This window comes from Apodemus sylvaticus, chromosome 7 (genome assembly GCF_947179515.1).
Source record: "Apodemus sylvaticus chromosome 7, mApoSyl1.1, whole genome shotgun sequence".
Taxonomy (NCBI): Eukaryota; Metazoa; Chordata; class Mammalia; order Rodentia; family Muridae; genus Apodemus; species Apodemus sylvaticus.
This window is the reverse complement of record NC_067478.1, coordinates 13,614,958-13,633,750: the sequence shown is the minus strand read 5'-3', so window position 1 is coordinate 13,633,750 and position 18,793 is coordinate 13,614,958. Positions and strand designations below refer to the sequence as shown.

Below are 18,793 nucleotides of genomic sequence, written 5' to 3'. Positions count from 1 at the left end.
CTTTTTTTCCTTTCCTTTTTCCTTTCCTTTTTCCTTTCCTTTTTCCTTTCCTTTTTCCTTTCCTTTCCTTTCCTTTCCCTTCTCCCCCCCCCCTCTCTCTCTCTTTCTTTTTTGAGACAAGGTTTAAAGTTGCCTAGGCTGGCCTCAACCTGCTATGTAGCTAAACATCGACCTCTCAAGTACTGCAGGACGGCATGCTCCACAGTACCCCCACTGCTCTCTTCCACAGAGCACAGGCAGGGAAGGGTGCAGTGGAGAATTTGACAGTTAAGTCCTCAAGGTGATGGAGGTTAGAGAGAATGGCACTTGCCTCTGGTGTCTTCCAGATGTGTAGATAGCCCTAGTCTACTGAGTTAAACATCAAGCAATCTCAAATGAGGGACACCCCACAAATACCTGACCAGCACTCACACCAAAACCAAGAAAAGTCTGAGAAACTGTCACAAGCTATGAGAAGCCCTTGGTGTCATGGTATGGCCTGTGACTTTAGAATCTTCAGTCCAGTTTTTGATGTCCCTGTTGCTTTGTGTCTTAGATGAGGCATAACATCATGGTGGCAGCAGTGTGATGGAATTTAAATCATTGTGGCAGGAAGCAGTGGTAGAGGCAGAGAGGCAGGGGCATGTGTCTGTGCTATGTGCATGCATACATGCATGTCTGTGTCTTCAGAGGAAGAGGCAGAGAGGCAGGGGCATGTGTGAAGAAGGTGTGAGCCCCCTCCCCGAGCGAGAACTACATGTGTCCTAGCATGGACGTTGGTTCTGAAAGAGCAAGTGCCTGTACCTGCTGAGCCCTCTCCAGCCCCACTGCAGAGTTTAGTCATCCTCAGCAGACCTTGGTCTGGGTTCAGCCTGCTCTCTATTAGACTTAGCATGACCTATGGCTTTGAGGATTGGCAAGCAGCAGTTCCTTCTGGGCAGAGGGCTGTGCTTACGGAGAGAAAAACAAAGCAGAAACAGCAGAGACTTTCATTTCTCCATGTGTGGCCTTGGGCAAATGACTATATGCTTTTGCTCCTGAGTTTCCATATTTATAAAACAAAGTGATAGTTCTGCCTGTGCTACACATTATCCTAAGGATTAAATGAGCGAATGCAGACTTATCGCCGTGCGTGGCCCACCATTAGCATTCAGCAAATGTTTGTGGCTGTCATTGTATATTGGGTCTGGCTGGCCTGAACAGAGAGAAAAAGGTCTGTGTCTTGGACTACTCGCAAGGTCACTAGGTGTATGCGCCTTAGGCCTGCCCTCGGCTCAGTGGTCTTTCTTCAGGAGCCCTGTCCTAACTGCGCTCTGCACGAGGACTCTGCTGGGCCTCTGGGCTTGCACTGCTGTACTTGTGAAATTATGGTCACTCAGGTTCACATACACGCCAGTGTTTATATTCCACAGATGCGCAAGAAAGGATTCTTGTTGAGTGGGTAAAGACCAGGATTATTTAAGAGGTGAATGAGCCTACTGTTTTGTTTTAGTTTGTGCACTGTAAATGAGAGAGTTGGTGGGCCCAAGTTGTTTGTAAGCTTTGAGTTCAGCTCTCCGCTAGTGGAAGGCATTCCCTTAGAGGGACTAACTCGGGGACTGAGGGGTGGCTCAGCAGGTGAGAGCACTTGGCACTCTCACAGAGGCCTGAGTTTGGATCCTAGTGCCCACATGGTCACAACTATCCAGAACTCCAGTTCCAGGACAGTCAGCGCCCACTTCTGACCTCCTTGGTCATCAGGCACATATGTAGTGCACATACCTACACGCAGACAAAACATTTATACACTTAAATACTGTTTGCTTTTAACAAAAAGAATGTCACAGGCCCGGTGTGGTAGCACACACCGTTAATCCCAGCACTTGGGAGGCAGAGGCAGACTCTCTGTGAGTTCAAGGCCAACCTGGTCTACAAAGCAAGTCCAGGGTAGTTAGGCCTCTGTTACAGAGAGAAACCTGTCTCAAAATGTCCACTGCCCCAAATAACACAAGAAAAAATGGTGGTGAGGATATCAATCCGAAAGAACTTGTAGGGCCTAGCAGGATGAGATGATACTGCCTGGGATGCCAGATCTAGTTTTCATAATTCCAGGGAATAATGTTTTCATTCTGATGCTTGTCTAGATACTTCACGAATGCAAATCAGAAGGAAGGGACATGACTGCTCCTAGGTATCGTGGAGGAGCAGGTTTATCGTAGATAAAAGCGAGAGTATAGCCAGAGTCCAGAGTGACCATGGGAGAGGAGGGCGAGGAGGAAATGGGAAGGGAAGGGAACCAGGTGTAGCTGCCAAGAGGGCAAAGGTAACCAAAATGGCTGGATTACATAGAGAAGAGCCTCGGGGAAGGGCAGCTCAGCCCCTGGGCTCAAGAGTTGTGGAGTGGGGAATGGGCAAACCGTGCCAAGCATACCCTGTAACTGAGGGACCAGGGGTTCTGGGAGATCCTGGCAGCCAGGTCTTCTCGTGCATGTTAAGTAGACCCGTCTGCTGTTAGTCCAGGCTTGCCACTTAGCAGCTGCCCTTCCCAGGACCTGTCTGGGGCTGGCTGGTTTATCCCAAATGGAGCCCTTGCCCCTTACTCATGGCACAGCCAGGGATGGCGGTGTTGGAGTCGGATCTAGGTTGTCTGCTTACTTATGAAGGAAGAACTACATTTAAAATAGAAGATGGGCTTGAACAGGAGAAAGGCCTGAGGGCTTCAGCATTGCATGCCTGCCCTTGGTGACCGGGACTTCACTACTTACGGAGATGGGGATGCTATGGCCCCAGTTCTCAGCAGGCCTTGGTAAGAACCCATCTGATAGGTTCCCAGAGGCCTGCAGGCTTGTTCCATGCCAGGCTTCTAAGCCAGCCATGTAGCGTTGTGGTGGCTGCCTGAGCCTGGACACACAGATGCAGACAGAGATCTCGTGCTATGACAGTGGTGGCCTGAGATGTCATTGTTCCCCGGATCTCAGCTCTTCCCCAGATTGCCTGTCATGCTTCTCCCATGTCACGATTGGGTGGCATTTCCTGAGCAGGTTGGCTATAGAGGAAGAGAGAGCTCAGGGTCAGGCAGCTGTGGGCTTCATCTGGCTCTGCTCCCCGTCAGGCATGTGACCTCAGACTCATGCCTTGCTCTCCTCCTTGGTTCTCTTATCTCCGTTAACTAGGGGCCTTTTACCACACGGCAGTCCAGCTGCCGCCCAGGCTTCCGGCCTCTCAGAACTCAGCTCGGGAACTCGCTTCCACGTGCACTCACAGCTGACTGACTGGCTGCAGGTTTCTTGCAAACTTAATTCCTTTTTAAGAGATGGCTAAATGCCCTTTCTAGAATGGCTTACATGATGTCTTGTTTCACCAGTTGTTGGTACCAAAAGTTGGGGGGAGGCATGATTTAGAAAGCAGAGGCAGTGAGGATTGCTACAAGTTCCAGGCCAGCTAGGACTAAGCCTAAAATCGTCTCAACCAAAGTGAGGACTCTGATTTCAGGTTGTTCCCTTGAGCCCGGGAGAAAGTTCTATGGCCTTCTTCTTCTCATCCCCTCACCTGCCCTGTGGAGTCCCTGAGTACAGCAGGTGTTGGCCTGGAAGCAGCCCCTCGGCCCAGCCCCTCAGCCTGCCTGCCCCTCTCTAGTTGCCTTTGAATGTCCAGGACCTTGGTTTCGTCAGACAGCCCCCCACCTCAGAGACATTGGGGCTTTTCTCTGTCACCATTTTCAAGTCCAGAAGATCCAGCCAGGGTTCCCCTGGGCCGTGCAGGCCTTCTTTCTCTGCCCCTTGCTCCTCAGAAGCCCTCCCTGCCTGTCTCCTACCCACCGTCCCTGTTCTCACAGCTGCTCAGCTGTGCTCACATACTACACACTTCAGGAAGGCCCCGTGGCATGACATGTGAACGCTCTCATTTGCAGTTTGAGCTCGGTGCCAGTTATGTCAGCATCAATATGGAAGAATTGATTATCATTGTGCCAGCAGTTTGTGAGGCCACGAGCTGGCATGCTCCGGGAGTGAGAAGGCACACACCAAGTTCTTGTGAGAAAAGTTATTTAGTGAGAGACTTGACTCTGCGACACTGTGAGACCCTATTTGGTTATGGAACTGCCCGAGCAATCCTCCTTCCTATTGCTTAGTGCTGTCATTTTTGCTAAAATTCCATCCCTGTGGATGTGACTGGGCAGGAGACACCCAGAGGTGCTCCTGCTACCATGCAGTGCATGCGGTGTGTGGGCAGGCTGGCGGGCAGGTGCCACTACAGTGAGCAAACATGCAGTGGAGGTGGGAGGGAAGAGAAGGAAAGCTGGAGACTCGAGGGTGGGGAGAGTCAGCCTGATGTGAGCCGTCCGCCCACCCAAGGTCATGTCCATGTCCTGCCGGTCTGTGGCCTCAGCAGCAGCAGGAGTCTGTGTCATGTCTATGGCCCATGCTACCACCAAAGGCCATGGAGATATCCCTAGTATGTCCAAGGACTGCACAGTTAGTCCTGTCCCTTGTCAACTGCATCTTGTCTGGGCAGCACAGTTGAGCTGGCCCTGTGGCAGGCAGGGGTGCAGGAGAGCTGGTGGGCTGACAACTCAGCTACCACCCAGGCCCAGATCTAGGGCCCCGGATTGGCCCATCTCAGCATCTACCCCATCTGCGGACGGCTGGAGCTTGTAAAGGGATCAACCCTGCAGACCCAAAGCTCCAGGACTCCATGACCTAGGGCAGTAGCAGTGTATCTGACAGGAGATTCAGTGCTGATAGTGTGGCGGAAGCCGGAGGCCTCAAAGCAGACCAATGAGTCATGGCAGTGAGCATTTACAAGTCAAGGCGTTTAAGCAAAATGTGTGCTGTATGATAGACACACTGCGGTACACTCAGATCCCGTGGTGAGGTTTTTTGTTTGTTTAGCTGTTTTCTTAACGTCGGGGGGTGGGGGGTGGGGGGGTGGGGGGAGGGTTGTAAGGGTGGAGGGTGAATATGGAGGGACAGAAAAGTGAATGTTATTGGGGTGCATGCTGTGGAATTCACGGGATCAATAAAAAAATAATAGTAATAAATGTGTAGAAGGAAGGAAAAACATCTCTGGGTGGAGAGGTGATGACATACAACTCTAATCCCAACACTCAGGAGGCAGAGACAGAAGCAGGCAGAACTCTGAGTTCAAGGCCAGCCTGGGCTACACAGAGAAATCCTATCTCAAACAATAACAACAAAACCCAAGCAAGCAAACAAACCCATGTCCGCAGATGGGCAGAGTATGTGTCTACTCAAATGTGTTCTTGTCTGACTGAAGTGAGCACACATCTGGATGTCACGGCATGGGTGTTGGTATTTTCTTCACAGTGAGGACCCTGGAACTCAGGTCAGAGCACTTCTAACGCCATAGAGCTGGGGTTAAACATGTGTTTGCTGCTGGGTGGTTGTGGGGCACGCCTTTAATCCCAGCACTCTGGGAGGCAGAGGCAGGCGGATTTCTGAGTTCGAGCCAGCCTGGTCTACACAGTGAGTTCCAGGACAGCCAGGGCTATACAGAGAAACCCTGTCTCGAAAAAAAAAAAAAAAAAAGAAGAAGAAGAAGAAAAGAAAAGAAAAAAGAAAATGTGTTGTTTCTGAGACAGTTATGTAGCTTGGCTGGCCTGGAACTAGCTGATTAAACCAGGCTGGTCCTCAACTTGGGACAATTCTGCCTCTGCCTCTTAATTGTTCAGATTATATCATGCATCACCATACCCAGCCAAAAATGTGGCTTGATTTTTAAACAGGCTACAGAGTAGTAACTCTGTGGATCAATGTCTCTATATCACTGAGACAGCTACACACCTCTTGAGGCTTTTAGTCTGGTGTAGACAGCACCTATGCTCAAGTAAAAGTCCGGACAGTAAGTGATTTAGGCTTGGTAGTGTGACATGCAGACATACAACTCTGTTGTAATAGCATGCCCGAGGACCAGTAAGGGTGTGATGGGCATGGCTTTATTCCTGAAAACACAGCAATGAATCTGAGCTTTGTTTTGGCCTGGGGAGCAGGAGATATTTTCCTGCTACCTAATTCATTAGTGTTTTCCCCACAGCACGTGCTCAGTGCTTCCTCCATCCTGTCCTATTTCTTCGACAGTATGTGGGTGCCCCCGTGGCATACATCCAGCAGATATTTGTGAAGTCATCAGTGTCTCCCTGGCACAGAAATCTTCTGGCAGTGGATGTGTTCCGGTCACCTCTGTCCCGAGCATTCCAGCTGGTGGAAGAGATCCGGAACCATGTGCTGAGAGACAGGTACTCCTCTCAGAGACTCCCAGCTCCAAGTATCGAAGGGGGTTAGAGTTTTCAGTCAGCTCTGCAGTTCACAGGGTCCTTGTGGGCCCTCTGATGCCACATCCTCACCACTCGGAGTGGGTGTGCATGGGCTGACAGTTGGGAGGTAGCTGGGCAGTAGCTGGCCCAGGCTCCTGCCTCTGCTCTGTTGAGATTAGCCAGCTCCACCTGAGGGGACCGGGTCCATGCTGGCTCAACAGACTCTCCACCAGGTCTTAGTTAGCTAATGACTTTGACAAGAATTTCAGTGAACTAAAGCCCGAAATTTTCTTGTTCTCACTCTTAGCCACTAAACCTGTCTAAGGTGTTCAGTGGAGTGGGTGCTTGCTTGCTCTCGCACGCTCGCCCTTCCAGGAAGGAGACGGCTCTAGGGCTCCAGTGCATCCTGAGGGCTGCGTAGACACATGGCGGTCTTGTTGACTATAGTCTTGTTGACTACGGGAAAGCATCTCCCTCAAGGTCTATCATCAGGCTCCTGTGAGATAGCAGGGGAGAGATAAAGCCTTAGGAGCCTGGTGACAGATGATTCCCCATAAGTGCAGTGGGTTGGCCCTATGCTGGCAGAAACAACAGAGGCTTCTTCCGTATTCTGCATAGCTCAGGGACCAAGAGCTTGGAGGAGGTTTGCCTGCAGGTGACAGACCTGCTGCCAGGCCTCAGGAAACTCCGGAGCCTACTTCCTGAACATGGCTGCCTGCTGCTGTCCCCTGGGAACTTCTGGCAGAATGACTGGGAAAGATTCCATGCTGACCCTGACATCATTGGGACCATCCATCAGCATGAGCCCAAAACTCTACAGACATCAGCCACACTCAAAGGTACGCTCAGCACTCAGGATCTAGAGAGATCTGTGTGGTCTCTCCTTCAGCGTGTGCTCTAGTACATCAGGGGTTGCCTCTTGATTCTAAGACTAAGGATAGAGAAGGGTTCTGGGTAGCCCAGTTTCCACCCCATCCCATCGGTGACTGCCATCCCTTTGTCAATGCCTGCTTCTGCCCACAGACTTGCTGTTTGGTGTTCCTGGGAAGTACAGCGGGGTGAGCCTCTACACACGGAAGAGGATGGTCTCATACACCATCACCCTCGTCTTCCAGCGCTACCATGCCAAGTAAGGCGCTCAGGCTCCAGTGCTCTGTGGGAGACTTGGCCGTGAGTGACTGCTTCTCTGACCAGCATGGCCCCAGGCCTCCTACTGGAATGTTTGTGTTCTTTATACCTAGGAATTCTGTCTGATAATGTGAATGAGGATGGCCCTCGGGCCTGACTAAGAACAAGGGAATTGAGGCAGGTCTGACAACTTCCGTGGCCTGGTGTTCTCAAGCCCTGGGCGGGTGGCCTCAGCTGGCTGCTGAGCCCCATGCAGCCACTGCAGGCAGGCAGCCAGCTCTGCATGTGGCTAGACCCCGAGGCCTCGGGGTGCTCCTCTGGGCCTTCGGCACCTGGGACCCTGTGACAGGTCAGGAAGGAGGTTGGCAGGTTCGTCATCCTGGTGCCTGTGGAGACTAGGAAGAGGTTAGGACACCTCAGAGAAGCTTCTGGTCAACAGAAGGGAGGAGACCCTGCTGGGCCCCTTCAGGGACTTCCTTATCTGCAGGTTTCTGAGCAGCCTGCGTGCCCGGCTCATGCTTCTGCACCCCAGCCCTAACTGCAGCCTCCGAGCAGAGAATCTGGTCCACGTGCACTTCAAAGAGGAGATCGGCGTCGCTGAGCTCATCCCCCTGGTGACCACCTACATCATCCTGTTCGCCTACATCTACTTCTCCACACGTAGGTTGCAAGACGAGTTTCTCTGTGACACCCACGTCCCTGCTGACAGAAATGGCTTGGAGCTGAGAACATATCTGGCGGTCACTAAAGCTAAGGCTTTATTCATTCTCCTATAGAGTCTCGGGGGCTTCTGAGGAAAAGACACTTTGTGGGTTAGAGCTCTTGAAAGGTGTGCTGTGTTCACAGACTGGACGTGTTCATTCTTGTCCTTTTTTTTTTTTAAGATTTATTTATTTATTATTTGTAAGTACACTGTAGCTGTCCTCAGACACACCAGAAGAGGGAGTCAGATCTCATTACAGATGACTGTGAGCCACCATGTGGTTGCTGGGATTTGAACTTAGGACCTTTCTTTGGAAGAGCAGTCAGCGTTCTTAACCACTGAGCTGTCTCTCCAGGACATCTCATTCTTGTCCTTCTCTTCTGGTTAAGCAGGAGCTGTCCCTCCCTTGACTGATGGCACATTCTATCTTAGGAGCTCAGTTAAAAAGGGATCCAGGGGCTGGGGGAGGCCCTGCCCTGATATGTCCTCTCTGCTCTTTAGGCAAGATTGACATGGTCAAGTCCAAGTGGGGCCTCGCCCTGGCAGCCGTGGTCACAGTGCTGAGCTCACTGCTCATGTCCGTGGGTCTCTGCACTCTCTTCGGCCTGACGCCCACACTCAACGGCGGGTAGGTCTCCAGGGCCGAGCGAGCCGTCAGGCCCCTGCACAGCTCGGCTCTGTGCACTGTTGGACTAGAGGTTTGCTATTATGCAGTGTCTTTGCCTCATTTTATTTTTGACATTGAAGAGTCCATTTTTTCCCTCTTTAAGCATATGTATATGTATATGCCATGTCTTTATATATGTAGTTATATGCATGCATGTGTTTGTACATATATATACACATATATTGTGTGCTTTTAGAATATTTAGAATATGTATGGTATATGTGTTAAATATTTAGAATATTTAGAATATGTGTATGGTATGTGTGTATATATGGACGTTATTGTTTATATTTTAAATCTACATGCATACTTTCTTTTTTAGATTTATTTTTATTATTTTACTATGTGGGGGTGTAGGGGACCGTGCAGATGAGTAGAGGTGCTGTAGAGACCTGACAAGGAGCCCCTGGAGCTTGAGCTGTGGGGTGTTGTGAGTGGCCTGGTATAGGTGCCGGGAACTGAACTCAGGTCCTCTGTAAGAGCAGCAAGCACTTTTAACTACTGAATTATCCCCGAAGCCCGCACCCTGCTCTCGACGGGATTGTGTCCAGGGAGGTGTGCCATAAAGACGCATTTATGCCTTCCTCGCTATTAACAGAGGTCTGACAGGGCGGTGCAGTGAGTAAGGAAGGCACTTGAGTTCAACCCCTAGAATCTGTATGACGGAAGGAGAAAACCAGCTCCTTCCTGGATACATACATACATAATATAAACCTGCATACATACATAAATGAATATAATGAAAGGTTTTTCTTAAAGATTTAAATGCCCAGATAGAGTAAGTGTGGAATGCATGCTGTCAGCCTATGGGGAGACATAGTTCACTCCCTTCCACACTGATGTTCCTTTCCCCTCATTCCTCAGAAAGTCTTAGTGCAGAAGCCCTTGCCTGTGTCTGTCCTCAGGCTGTGGGCTCTGTCGCTGCCCTGCCTGCCTGTGTGACTAATCGACTGTCCCCGGCCTTGACTCCTCAGGCAGTCATAGGAACCCCCCCATCCCCCAGTGCTAGATACCAGATCCAAGGCCTAGGACACAGCAAGGCCTAGTCAGCAGCTGTGCAGAAAAGCTACTCCATGTGGCTCCTGCTGGGTTACGCCTCCTGGACTGCCTGCTTCCTTTTCTGAGCCACTTTCAGAGCGTCACATATATGGATAAGGCTCACCCGGCAGCCAGATGCCCTATGGGGACAGTTCCTCCTCTTGAGGCGTAGCTTCTCAGCAAAGATGTGGCTGTGGCCATCTCTCCCATGTAGATGACTATCTCGCTCTGGGATGACAAATGTAGGGTCCATGGTAATTCCATCAGCCATTGGAGTTTATGTGGGAAGGGTCAAGAAAGCTGGGATTTGGTAGTGGAGCAGTGATGTTCTCCAGTGGGCTGCTTTTAGTCTCCCTTCTTCTCCACTGGGTAGAAGAGACAAGAGACAGTAATGGCCCTTAGCACAGCTGTGGAGCCTGCCTAGGGGCCAGAAGTTGAGTTTACAAGGAGCCTTGTTGGATGAAGGTACATTAGAGAGGGTTTCTTCCCTATGCCACAGAAGCCACTTGGCAGCCTCAGTTATAGGCCGGAAGCCCCACAGCTTTCCCAGGGCTCAAGCCGGGTAAGAACTAACCCTGCGTTAGACCTGATCATGCTGCCCCCCCCCCTTGCTGTCTCTCCTCTGCTCCCCAGTGAGATTTTCCCATACCTGGTGGTGGTTATCGGGCTAGAGAATGTGTTGGTGCTCACCAAGTCAGTGGTATCAACTCCTGTGGACCTCGAGGTGAAGCTGCGGATTGCACAAGGTAACGCTGGGCGATGCGCTGTTCCTCATTTAGGCCCACGGAGATAAGGAGCCCTCAAAACGGGTCTCTTGGGGCTGTGGTGACAACTGTCAGTAGAGTGCTTGCTCTAGAATTGTGAGGGCTGCCTTCAATCTTCAGACCCATTCAGAGGCCAGGCATAGTGCAGCACAGTTGTAATCCCAGCATTAGAGAGACAGGCAGGTGGCCCCTTAGCTGGCCTAACCTAATCAGTGAGCCTTGGGCCAGCGAGAGATTCTGTCTCAAAATACACGCTTCCTGTAGAACACTACCTGATATGACCTCTGCACACACTTGCATACATATGCACCCACACAACCCTACAACAGAGTCTCTCACTGTGTAGCCTTGGGTGGCTTGGAACTTGCTATGTAGACCAGGCTGGCTTCAAACTCATGGAGATCCATCTGTCCTTGCCTCCTGAGTGCTGGGATTAAAGGCATGTATCACCATGTCCTTCTAAGAGGAAGTTGATCTCTTAAGACACCTTATCTTAGGCCTGTGTCTGTGACAGTAACCAGAAACTGACTGCATTCATTCCACCATCCACTGATGAACTTCTGTGCTCTGTTAGACTCTGCCCTGGGTGTGGGGTTATGAAGTGATGAAGCAAAGCCTTTTGTGTAAACGCAGAGGCTTGTTTATATGACAGTCATGGCAGTGGGATGCTCACTGTGGGCAGCACGGGAAAGAGCCAGTTAGCTGAGCCATTGCTCTGCTGCTCAGGAGGGGATGTGGTCATCGTTGTAGAAGAAAGCCCCGGGCTTTCTCCATGGGTTTTCTCGTCTCATCACCTGGTTCTCCCCTGTTCTGCTGCACCATGGTGTTGACTCCCTAGAGTGTGCCCATTGAGTGCAAAGGGCCCAGAAGCCCTCCTCGTGCTTCTGTCCTTCTGAGGGCGCCAAGGTCAGGTGCAGACACGTCAAACAGGCCAGCTCAGCCCCTCGGTCCCCTGGTTTCCCGTGCAGGCTTAAGCAGTGAGAGCTGGTCCATCATGAAGAACGTGGCGACGGAGCTGGGCATCATCCTTATTGGCTACTTCACCCTGGTGCCCGCCATCCAAGTAAGGTTCCGCCCACGGCTTTACCTCTCGGTGGCCATATGGGGTGGGTGTGTGTATGTGAGCGAGCGCGTGTGCATGTGTCCATATCCATGGCGTGTGTGCGTGTGTGTGCATGCATGTGTGTATGTGTGTATGTGTGTGTCCATTTGTCCGTCTATCCTATCATCTCATGCAAGCTTTTAATAGAATCCATGTTGCTATACCAGAGATCTCAAACAAGGGCAAGGGAAGAAAACCTAACTTTCAGCACGTTCTGCCCCTTACCTAGGCCTAGGTTGCACACCACCCCTTTCTCATGTTAGGGCAGAATTCCTCCTCTTTCTGTGGTAACTGGACAGAAAAGCACATGAGCAAGTCAGGGCATGTGGAGAAGAGCTCTTTAGGGAGCACATGGTGGGCTTAAAACTTCCCGCGTTGGCTCAGGCCCTTACGCCGTTCTCGGGGAACTAGAAGATTCTATAAAAGCACCCTTTAAGGCCACTCTGAAGCAAAGTGTGCAGACGCTGTCCTGACCCTACTAGTCAGCTTCCAGTCTCCAGGCCAGTAGCTGAGGAATGTTTTCCTTTGCCGCGCTGTCCCTCTAACCCTGGGGACTACTTCCCAGGCTTACAGCCCGCTGCCACCATGCCCCTGTGTGCTCCCTGCAGGAGTTCTGTCTCTTTGCTGTTGTGGGCCTGGTGTCTGACTTCTTCCTCCAGATGCTCTTCTTCACCACTGTCCTGTCAATTGACATTCGCCGGATGGAGGTAAGTGCGGCTGAGGCTGCCCTCCCCTCTGTCTTGTTTGGTGCTCTTTGTTCAGAAGGTCTCTGAGTGAGAGAGTGTGGCCCCAAGCCAAGGCAGCCTCTGAACAACTTGGGGCCTTACACTCGACAGCTAGCAGACCTGAACAAGCGGCTGCCGCCCGAATCCTGCCTGCCCTCAGCCAAGCCTGTGGGGAGACCAGCACGGTACGAGAGACAGCTAGCTGTACGGCCGTCCACACCGCACACCATCACATTGCAACCATCTTCCTTCCGAAACCTGCGGCTTCCCAAAAGGCTGCGCGTCATCTACTTCCTGGCCCGTACCCGCCTGGCACAACGTCTCATCATGGTACCCACCATCCCTGTTCTGCCTTGCAAGGGGACAGCCACCAAATCCTGGGGTGGCACTGCAGAACCTTCCTGAGCTCTCTGACCAGTAACTCCTAGCCTGCCTGTTGGGGAAGCAGTGGCAGGATCAGCAGGGACGAGCTCTCTAGAGGGACCCAGGACAGGGAGTCTCTAGGATAAAGTCCCTCTGCATGGTCAGTGTTTTCCTGGGCCCTGGCTAATCAGCCTCCATGCAGCAGCAGAGGATAATGGAGTGTGCTGGCTGCGGGGTGGCAGCACTTCTCCCAGGCACCTAAGGGAGAGCGCGGGGGTAAACTGAGGCCCTTTGGAAGGTTTGCAGTAGGTTAGGCACCTGGTCCCTCTGGCCAAGCTGACCAGGGAATAGTGCCAACTTTTTGGCCCAGCACAGAAGAGGTTGGGAAGTTCCGTCAAATTAAAGGGGTTCCAGTGGTTTCAAGCCCTGAAACCCGTTCTTAGCCATGGCAAGGGGGGCAGGCCTCTAGTGGAAAGGTTGGCAGGCAGTTGTGAGAGGACATGGGGAGGTAGAAGGAAGTACAGATGGGGGCGTGTCCTGCTGCACATCCAGGTCCTTCCAGCGTGCAAGCCAAGACTGCTAGAGCCTGGGGCTGCCCATTGCCTACAAAGGCCCCACTGAGCGCCCGACTCCCCACTGCAGGCTGGTACCGTTGTCTGGATTGGCATCCTGGTATACACAGACCCTGCAGGGCTGCGCACCTACCTCGCTGCCCAGGTGACAGAGCAGAGCCCACTGGGTGAGGGTGCCCTGGGCCCCATGCCTGTGCCTAGTGGAGTGCTGCCCGCCAACCACCCAGACCCTGCATTGTCCATCTTCCCACCTGATGCTCCTAAACTGCCGGAGAACCAGACACTGCCAGGTGAGCTGCCTGAGCAGGCCGTTCCCGCAGAGGGTGTCCACGACAGCCGAGCCCCAGAGGTGACTTGGGGGCCTGAGGATGAGGAGCTGTGGAGGAAACTGTCCTTCCGCCACTGGCCCACACTCTTCAACTACTACAACATCACACTGGCCAAGAGGTAAGCTGAGCTGTGCCAACTGTCACCTCCTTTTTGGTGTCAGCGCACCATCCCCAGGGCATCTCCTCTGCTAGGTGAGAGGAAACTAGTCTGAATCCTGCATTGAGTTTGCAATGGTTGAAATCAGTTAATGGGGGCAGTGATACAGGAACTAGCGCTCCAGCGGATACACTGGGAGGGTGGCCCTGAGTCCGTGCCCTCAGGAGTTAAAGGCTGTTTGCCCCTCTTCCCCTTGGCAGAATGAGATGCACTGATGGGTGCTAGTGTTGGAGAGTAGCAAGATTGGGGTGCCAGAGCTGGTTTGGAAAGGGACTACACTAGGAGAGCATCTCCACTGAGATGGGGCATCACCGTCTACCCACAGGTACATCAGCCTGCTGCCTGTCATCCCTGTCACCCTACACCTGAATCCACGGGAGGCTCTGGAGGGGCGACACCCTCAGGATGGTCGCAGTGCCTGGGCCCCACCAGAGCCTTTGCCTGCTGGCCTCTGGGAGGCCGGACCTAAGGGGCCAGGCGGAACACAGACCCATGGCGACATTACCTTGTACAAGTAAGGCCTCAGTGAGACAAGAAGTGGGCCAGGGTGGAGCGGGTGTTGGGGCACACCTGCTTATACCGTTGCTGTCACGCACAGGGTGGCCGCGCTTGGTCTGGCAGCGGGCATCGTCCTGGTGCTGCTGCTGCTGTGCCTCTACCGGGTGCTCTGCCCGCGTAACTATGGGCAGCCCGGTGGTGGCCCTGGCAGGCGGAGGCGCGGAGAGCTGCCTTGCGATGACTACGGCTACGCCCCGCCTGAGACGGAGATAGTGCCGCTGGTGCTGCGAGGGCACCTCATGGTGAGTGGGGTGAGAATCGGCTGACAGCAGGTCGCCGGGCCTTGGCCCTTGTCAACATAGCACCCTCACGCAGGACATCGAGTGCCTGGCTAGCGATGGGATGCTACTGGTGAGCTGCTGCCTGGCAGGACAAGTCTGCGTGTGGGACGCACAGACCGGGGACTGCCTCACTCGGATCCCGCGCCCTGGGTAAGCGTGGGTTGGCCCCGCCTTTGCCTGCTCTCGCAGGCTCTGCCCTCCCTCATACTCCTGTGTGCCCCTCAACCTGGCCAGGCCACGGCGGGACAGCTGCGGAGGCGGAGCTTTTGAAGTTCAGGAGAACTGGGAGAGGCTGTCAGACGGAGGCAAAGCTAGCCCGGAAGAGCTTGGGGACAGCCCTCCGCTGCGACGCCGCCCGCGGGGGCCTCCACCGCCTTCCCTCTTTGGGGACCAGCCAGACCTCACCTGCTTAATCGACACCAACTTCTCGGTGCAGCTGCCCCCAGAGCCCACCCAGCCCGAGCCTCGGCACCGGGCGGGCTGCGGCCGCCCCAGAGACTCTGGTTACGACTTTAGCCGCCTGGTGCAGCGCGTGTACCAGGAGGAAGGCCTGGCTGCTGTGCACATGCCGGCCCTGCGCCCACCCTCCCCGGGACCGCCCCTGCCGCAGGCCTCTCAAGAAGAGGGGACTGCTCCCGAGAAGGGCTCCCCTCCTCTGGCCTGGGCCCCCAGCCCAGCCGGTTCCATCTGGAGCTTAGAGTTGCAAGGCAATCTCATCGTAGCTGGGCGGAGCAGCGGCCGGCTGGAGGTGGGCCGAGTGGCTGCCCACACTTAGCTGGGGGGGTCCCACGGGGGGGTGGGTGCTCACAACCTGTTTCCACAGGTGTGGGACGCCATTGAGGGGGTGCTCTGCTGCAGCAATGAGGAGACCTCCTCAGGCATCACAGCCCTTGTCTTCTTGGACAGGAGGTGAGTTACCTGGCTGCTCGCCTCAGCCCCACAGCACCCTGACCTGTGAGGCTTGAGGCCTCTTTGCTTGGTGTGGTGCTTTGTTTTTAATCTGTCTCTGGTTGATAAGGTGGCTCCAGTGGTGACCACCTTAACAATGTGAAGTCTTTGTAGCAGGGGCCAGGCGTAGGGCAACGCAGAGTGCACTGTTTTCTTTCTACCTTCTAAGGCAGTCTCTCACTGGATCGTGAATACTGACCCTCTAAATATTTCACTCTTAAGCTGCAGAAAATGTGTTTGCAGAACGGTTTTTGTTTTTTAACAAGGTTTGGGTGCTATTTTTTTCATTATTTTTTGAATGTGTTCAGGGTTTGCTTTTAAATAGGTATTTTGCCTGCTTTTATGTGTCTGCACTACAGGAGAGTCTGGTGCTATAGAAGAGGGTACGCCAGGCAGGGCTCTGTAGACAGTTGTGAGCTGCCATGTGGGTACTGTGAACTGAACCCGGGTGCTCTGGAAAAGCCGGCGGTGCTTTTAACCTCTGAGCCATCTCACCAGCCCTCATTTGGGACCTTGTAACCTACCCAGAAACTCACTTTATAGCCCAGACTGACCTTAAAGCAATCCTCCTGCCTCAGCCTTTCGAGGGTTAGGATTACATGAATGCCGTACACTGGGCTCAGAGCAGCTTTCTTGTTAGAAGTCTGTTTGCTTGCCTCTCACACCATCATGGGCTTCTGCATACAGACTGGGTTAGATAGAGGAGAGGGATCCTGGATTTACAAACTCAGTTTACCTGCCTGCTCCATGATGGCTTCTCCCAGGGTTCCTGGCTGTTATTTCACCATCTCAGCTAAAGGGGCTTTGCGGGTGGGATGTCAGGGGAACTCTCGCTCTCTCCATTTTGTCTGCTGCCACCTCTTCCTGCCACCAGTAGGACTCCATTCTCTTCACAGCCTGGCCGTATCATCGTGTTGGGAATTGTTCCCCACTGCTTGTCTCTAGCTTTAGGAAGTGCTCCAGTCTTTGGCCTTTTAAGTCTCTGATGACCATGCTTCCCCCTTCCTGTGCATCAAGGAGTCCCAGATGAGCCATTTTGAGGATCATGGGCAGAAGGTATAGATATGCACTGCCTTCTACTGGGACCAGATTTCAGGAATCACCAGATTTGTGATTGTAGGAGCTACTGGCAAAGATTCCTGCCTGTGTATGCAGCTTGTGCCTAAGAATTCTTGGGAACAAAGAAAATCCTATGTGGATAAAGGAAATAAGTAGACAACTCAGGTTTAGGTTAACTTATGTCGTAAAGACTGCAGCGGCCTCTACAGTGGTTTCATGTCATATCCTCACCCGGTTCCCTTATCCCTTCCTCAGACTGACCCAGTTCCGACCCTGAAAGCTCTTTTCAAAGACTGTTTTAGTTTATTTCAGTGTTCTTTTTCCTGTGTGTATGAGTGTGCACCATGAGCTTGGTGCCTATGGAGGTCAGGAGGCAATCAGACTCCTTGCAACTGAAGTTCCAGATCAGGAGTTGCCGTGTAGTTCCCGTGCCAGAAACTGAAACTGGCTCCTCTGCAAGAGCAGATGCTCTTTAAGTGCTCAGCCCTCTCTCCAGCCCTGTTTTCATATTGACTTACAAGTGTGTATGACACTTATCAGCTACCACATTATGAATTATTAGCTCATCTAATCTTTACAACCACTTTGAGGTGGGAACCTCATTAAGCCCCATTTTACAAAAAGGCAAGGCTTCAAGAGGCTGTGTGGTAACTGGGCCCTTCAGTGCTAGCGTCTTCTTACGGCACTCTGTACGTCCCTTGAAGCTACAACCTTTCCTGTCCTTCTCTTCTAGGATTGTAGCTGCTCGGCTTAATGGTTCCCTTGATTTCTTTTCCTTGGAGACCCACACTTCCCTCAGCCCCCTGCAGTTCAGAGGTCGGTGGGCCTGGGGCCAGCAGGCATTATATATGGGGTTGGGGGAATAAGCCTGCAAGATACCTTTTGAGAATCTCCTCACTGAGCTTGTCTCCTTAGGGACCCCAGGGCGAGGCAATTCTCCTTCCTCGTCTGTGTACAGCAGCAGCAACACTGTGGCCTGTCATCTGACCCACACAGTGCCCTGTGCACACCAGAAACCCATCACGGCCCTGAGAGCTGCTGCCGGGCGCCTGGTGACAGGGAGCCAAGACCATACTCTGAGAGTATGTATTGTTTAGGGCTGGGGGCTGGGGGGCTGGGGGGCTGGAAGGGGGGTGAGGAGGAGGAGGGGCCACAGAGGAGCCCTAGAGGAACGATGGGAAGCATTTCTAGCTAAAACACATACTTTGGAAAGTCCCAGAGACCAGAGCTGATCCTCCCTGTCCTAGGTCTTCCGACTGGAGGATTCGTGCTGCCTCTTTACCCTGCAGGGCCACTCGGGGGCAATCACAACTGTGTACATTGATCAGGTAAGGGACCTGTGATGGGGCTGTGGGGTTTGGCTCCTGGAACAGTAATGGGCTAGGGACACTTTTGTTGATGAAGGCATATTACCCGTGACCAAGTTCCTTTGGGCCTCTTTCCTCAGACCATGGTACTGGCCAGTGGAGGACAAGATGGAGCCATCTGCCTGTGGGATGTACTGACAGGCAGCCGGGTCAGCCACACATTCGCCCACCGTGGAGATGTCACCTCCCTCACCTGCACCACGTCCTGTGTCATTAGCAGTGGCCTGGATGACTTCATCAATATCTGGGACCGCAGCACAGGCATCAAGCTGTACTCTATTCAGCAGGTGAGCAGGTGGGCGGAGGTTGTTGGTGTTAGGGGCTGGACACCCCCAACACTGAAGACCTCTTCTGGCTTTGCCTCCAGGACCTGGGCTGTGGTGCAAGCTTGGGTGTCATCTCAGATAACCTTCTGGTGACCGGCGGCCAGGGCTGTGTCTCCTTTTGGGACCTAAACTATGGGGACCTGTTACAGACAGTCTACTTGGGCAAGAACAGTGAAGCCCAGCCTGCCCGGCAGATTCTGGTGCTGGACAATGCTGCCATTGTCTGCAACTTCGGCAGTGAGCTCAGCCTAGTGTATGTGCCCTCTGTGCTGGAGAAACTGGACTAAAGGCAGGTCAACTACACTACTCCCTTCCCCCATCCCCAGGTGGGGAACAGGGGACAGCAACTCTCTGGACCTAGACTGGAGGCAATAGCTAGGCCTCTTCTTTGCAGCTGACTCTCAACTGTTGTCTCCTGACTGTAATAAACTTTTTTTAAAAAACATTTACCAGGGGCCTGAGGTGCTTGTCATTCTA

At 52.9% G+C, this 18,793-nt stretch overlaps 1 protein-coding gene across 2 annotated transcripts in view; it reads left to right on the top strand.

Moving 5' to 3' along the window:
- The window catches only part of Scap (SREBF chaperone), a 52,825-nt gene extending 34,064 nt beyond the window's left edge, over positions 1–18,761 (top strand). For both annotated transcript variants that reach the window (XM_052187136.1, XM_052187135.1), the window contains exons 4-23: positions 6,054–6,211; positions 6,848–7,068; positions 7,253–7,358; positions 7,845–8,017; positions 8,562–8,688; positions 10,399–10,511; positions 11,498–11,592; positions 12,240–12,338; positions 12,468–12,686; positions 13,362–13,738; positions 14,103–14,291; positions 14,376–14,577; positions 14,651–14,766; positions 14,851–15,364; positions 15,440–15,525; positions 17,357–17,439; positions 17,539–17,705; positions 17,871–17,951; positions 18,071–18,277; positions 18,358–18,761. In XM_052187136.1, the coding sequence (XP_052043096.1) occupies positions 6,054–6,211; positions 6,848–7,068; positions 7,253–7,358; positions 7,845–8,017; positions 8,562–8,688; positions 10,399–10,511; positions 11,498–11,592; positions 12,240–12,338; positions 12,468–12,686; positions 13,362–13,738; positions 14,103–14,291; positions 14,376–14,577; positions 14,651–14,766; positions 14,851–15,364; positions 15,440–15,525; positions 17,357–17,439; positions 17,539–17,705; positions 17,871–17,951; positions 18,071–18,277; positions 18,358–18,603 (3,579 nt within the window). In that variant the 3' untranslated portion in view covers positions 18,604–18,761. The remainder of the gene's footprint in view (positions 1–6,053; positions 6,212–6,847; positions 7,069–7,252; positions 7,359–7,844; positions 8,018–8,561; positions 8,689–10,398; positions 10,512–11,497; positions 11,593–12,239; positions 12,339–12,467; positions 12,687–13,361; positions 13,739–14,102; positions 14,292–14,375; positions 14,578–14,650; positions 14,767–14,850; positions 15,365–15,439; positions 15,526–17,356; positions 17,440–17,538; positions 17,706–17,870; positions 17,952–18,070; positions 18,278–18,357) is intronic.
- The last annotated feature ends 32 nt before the right edge of the window (positions 18,762–18,793 follow it).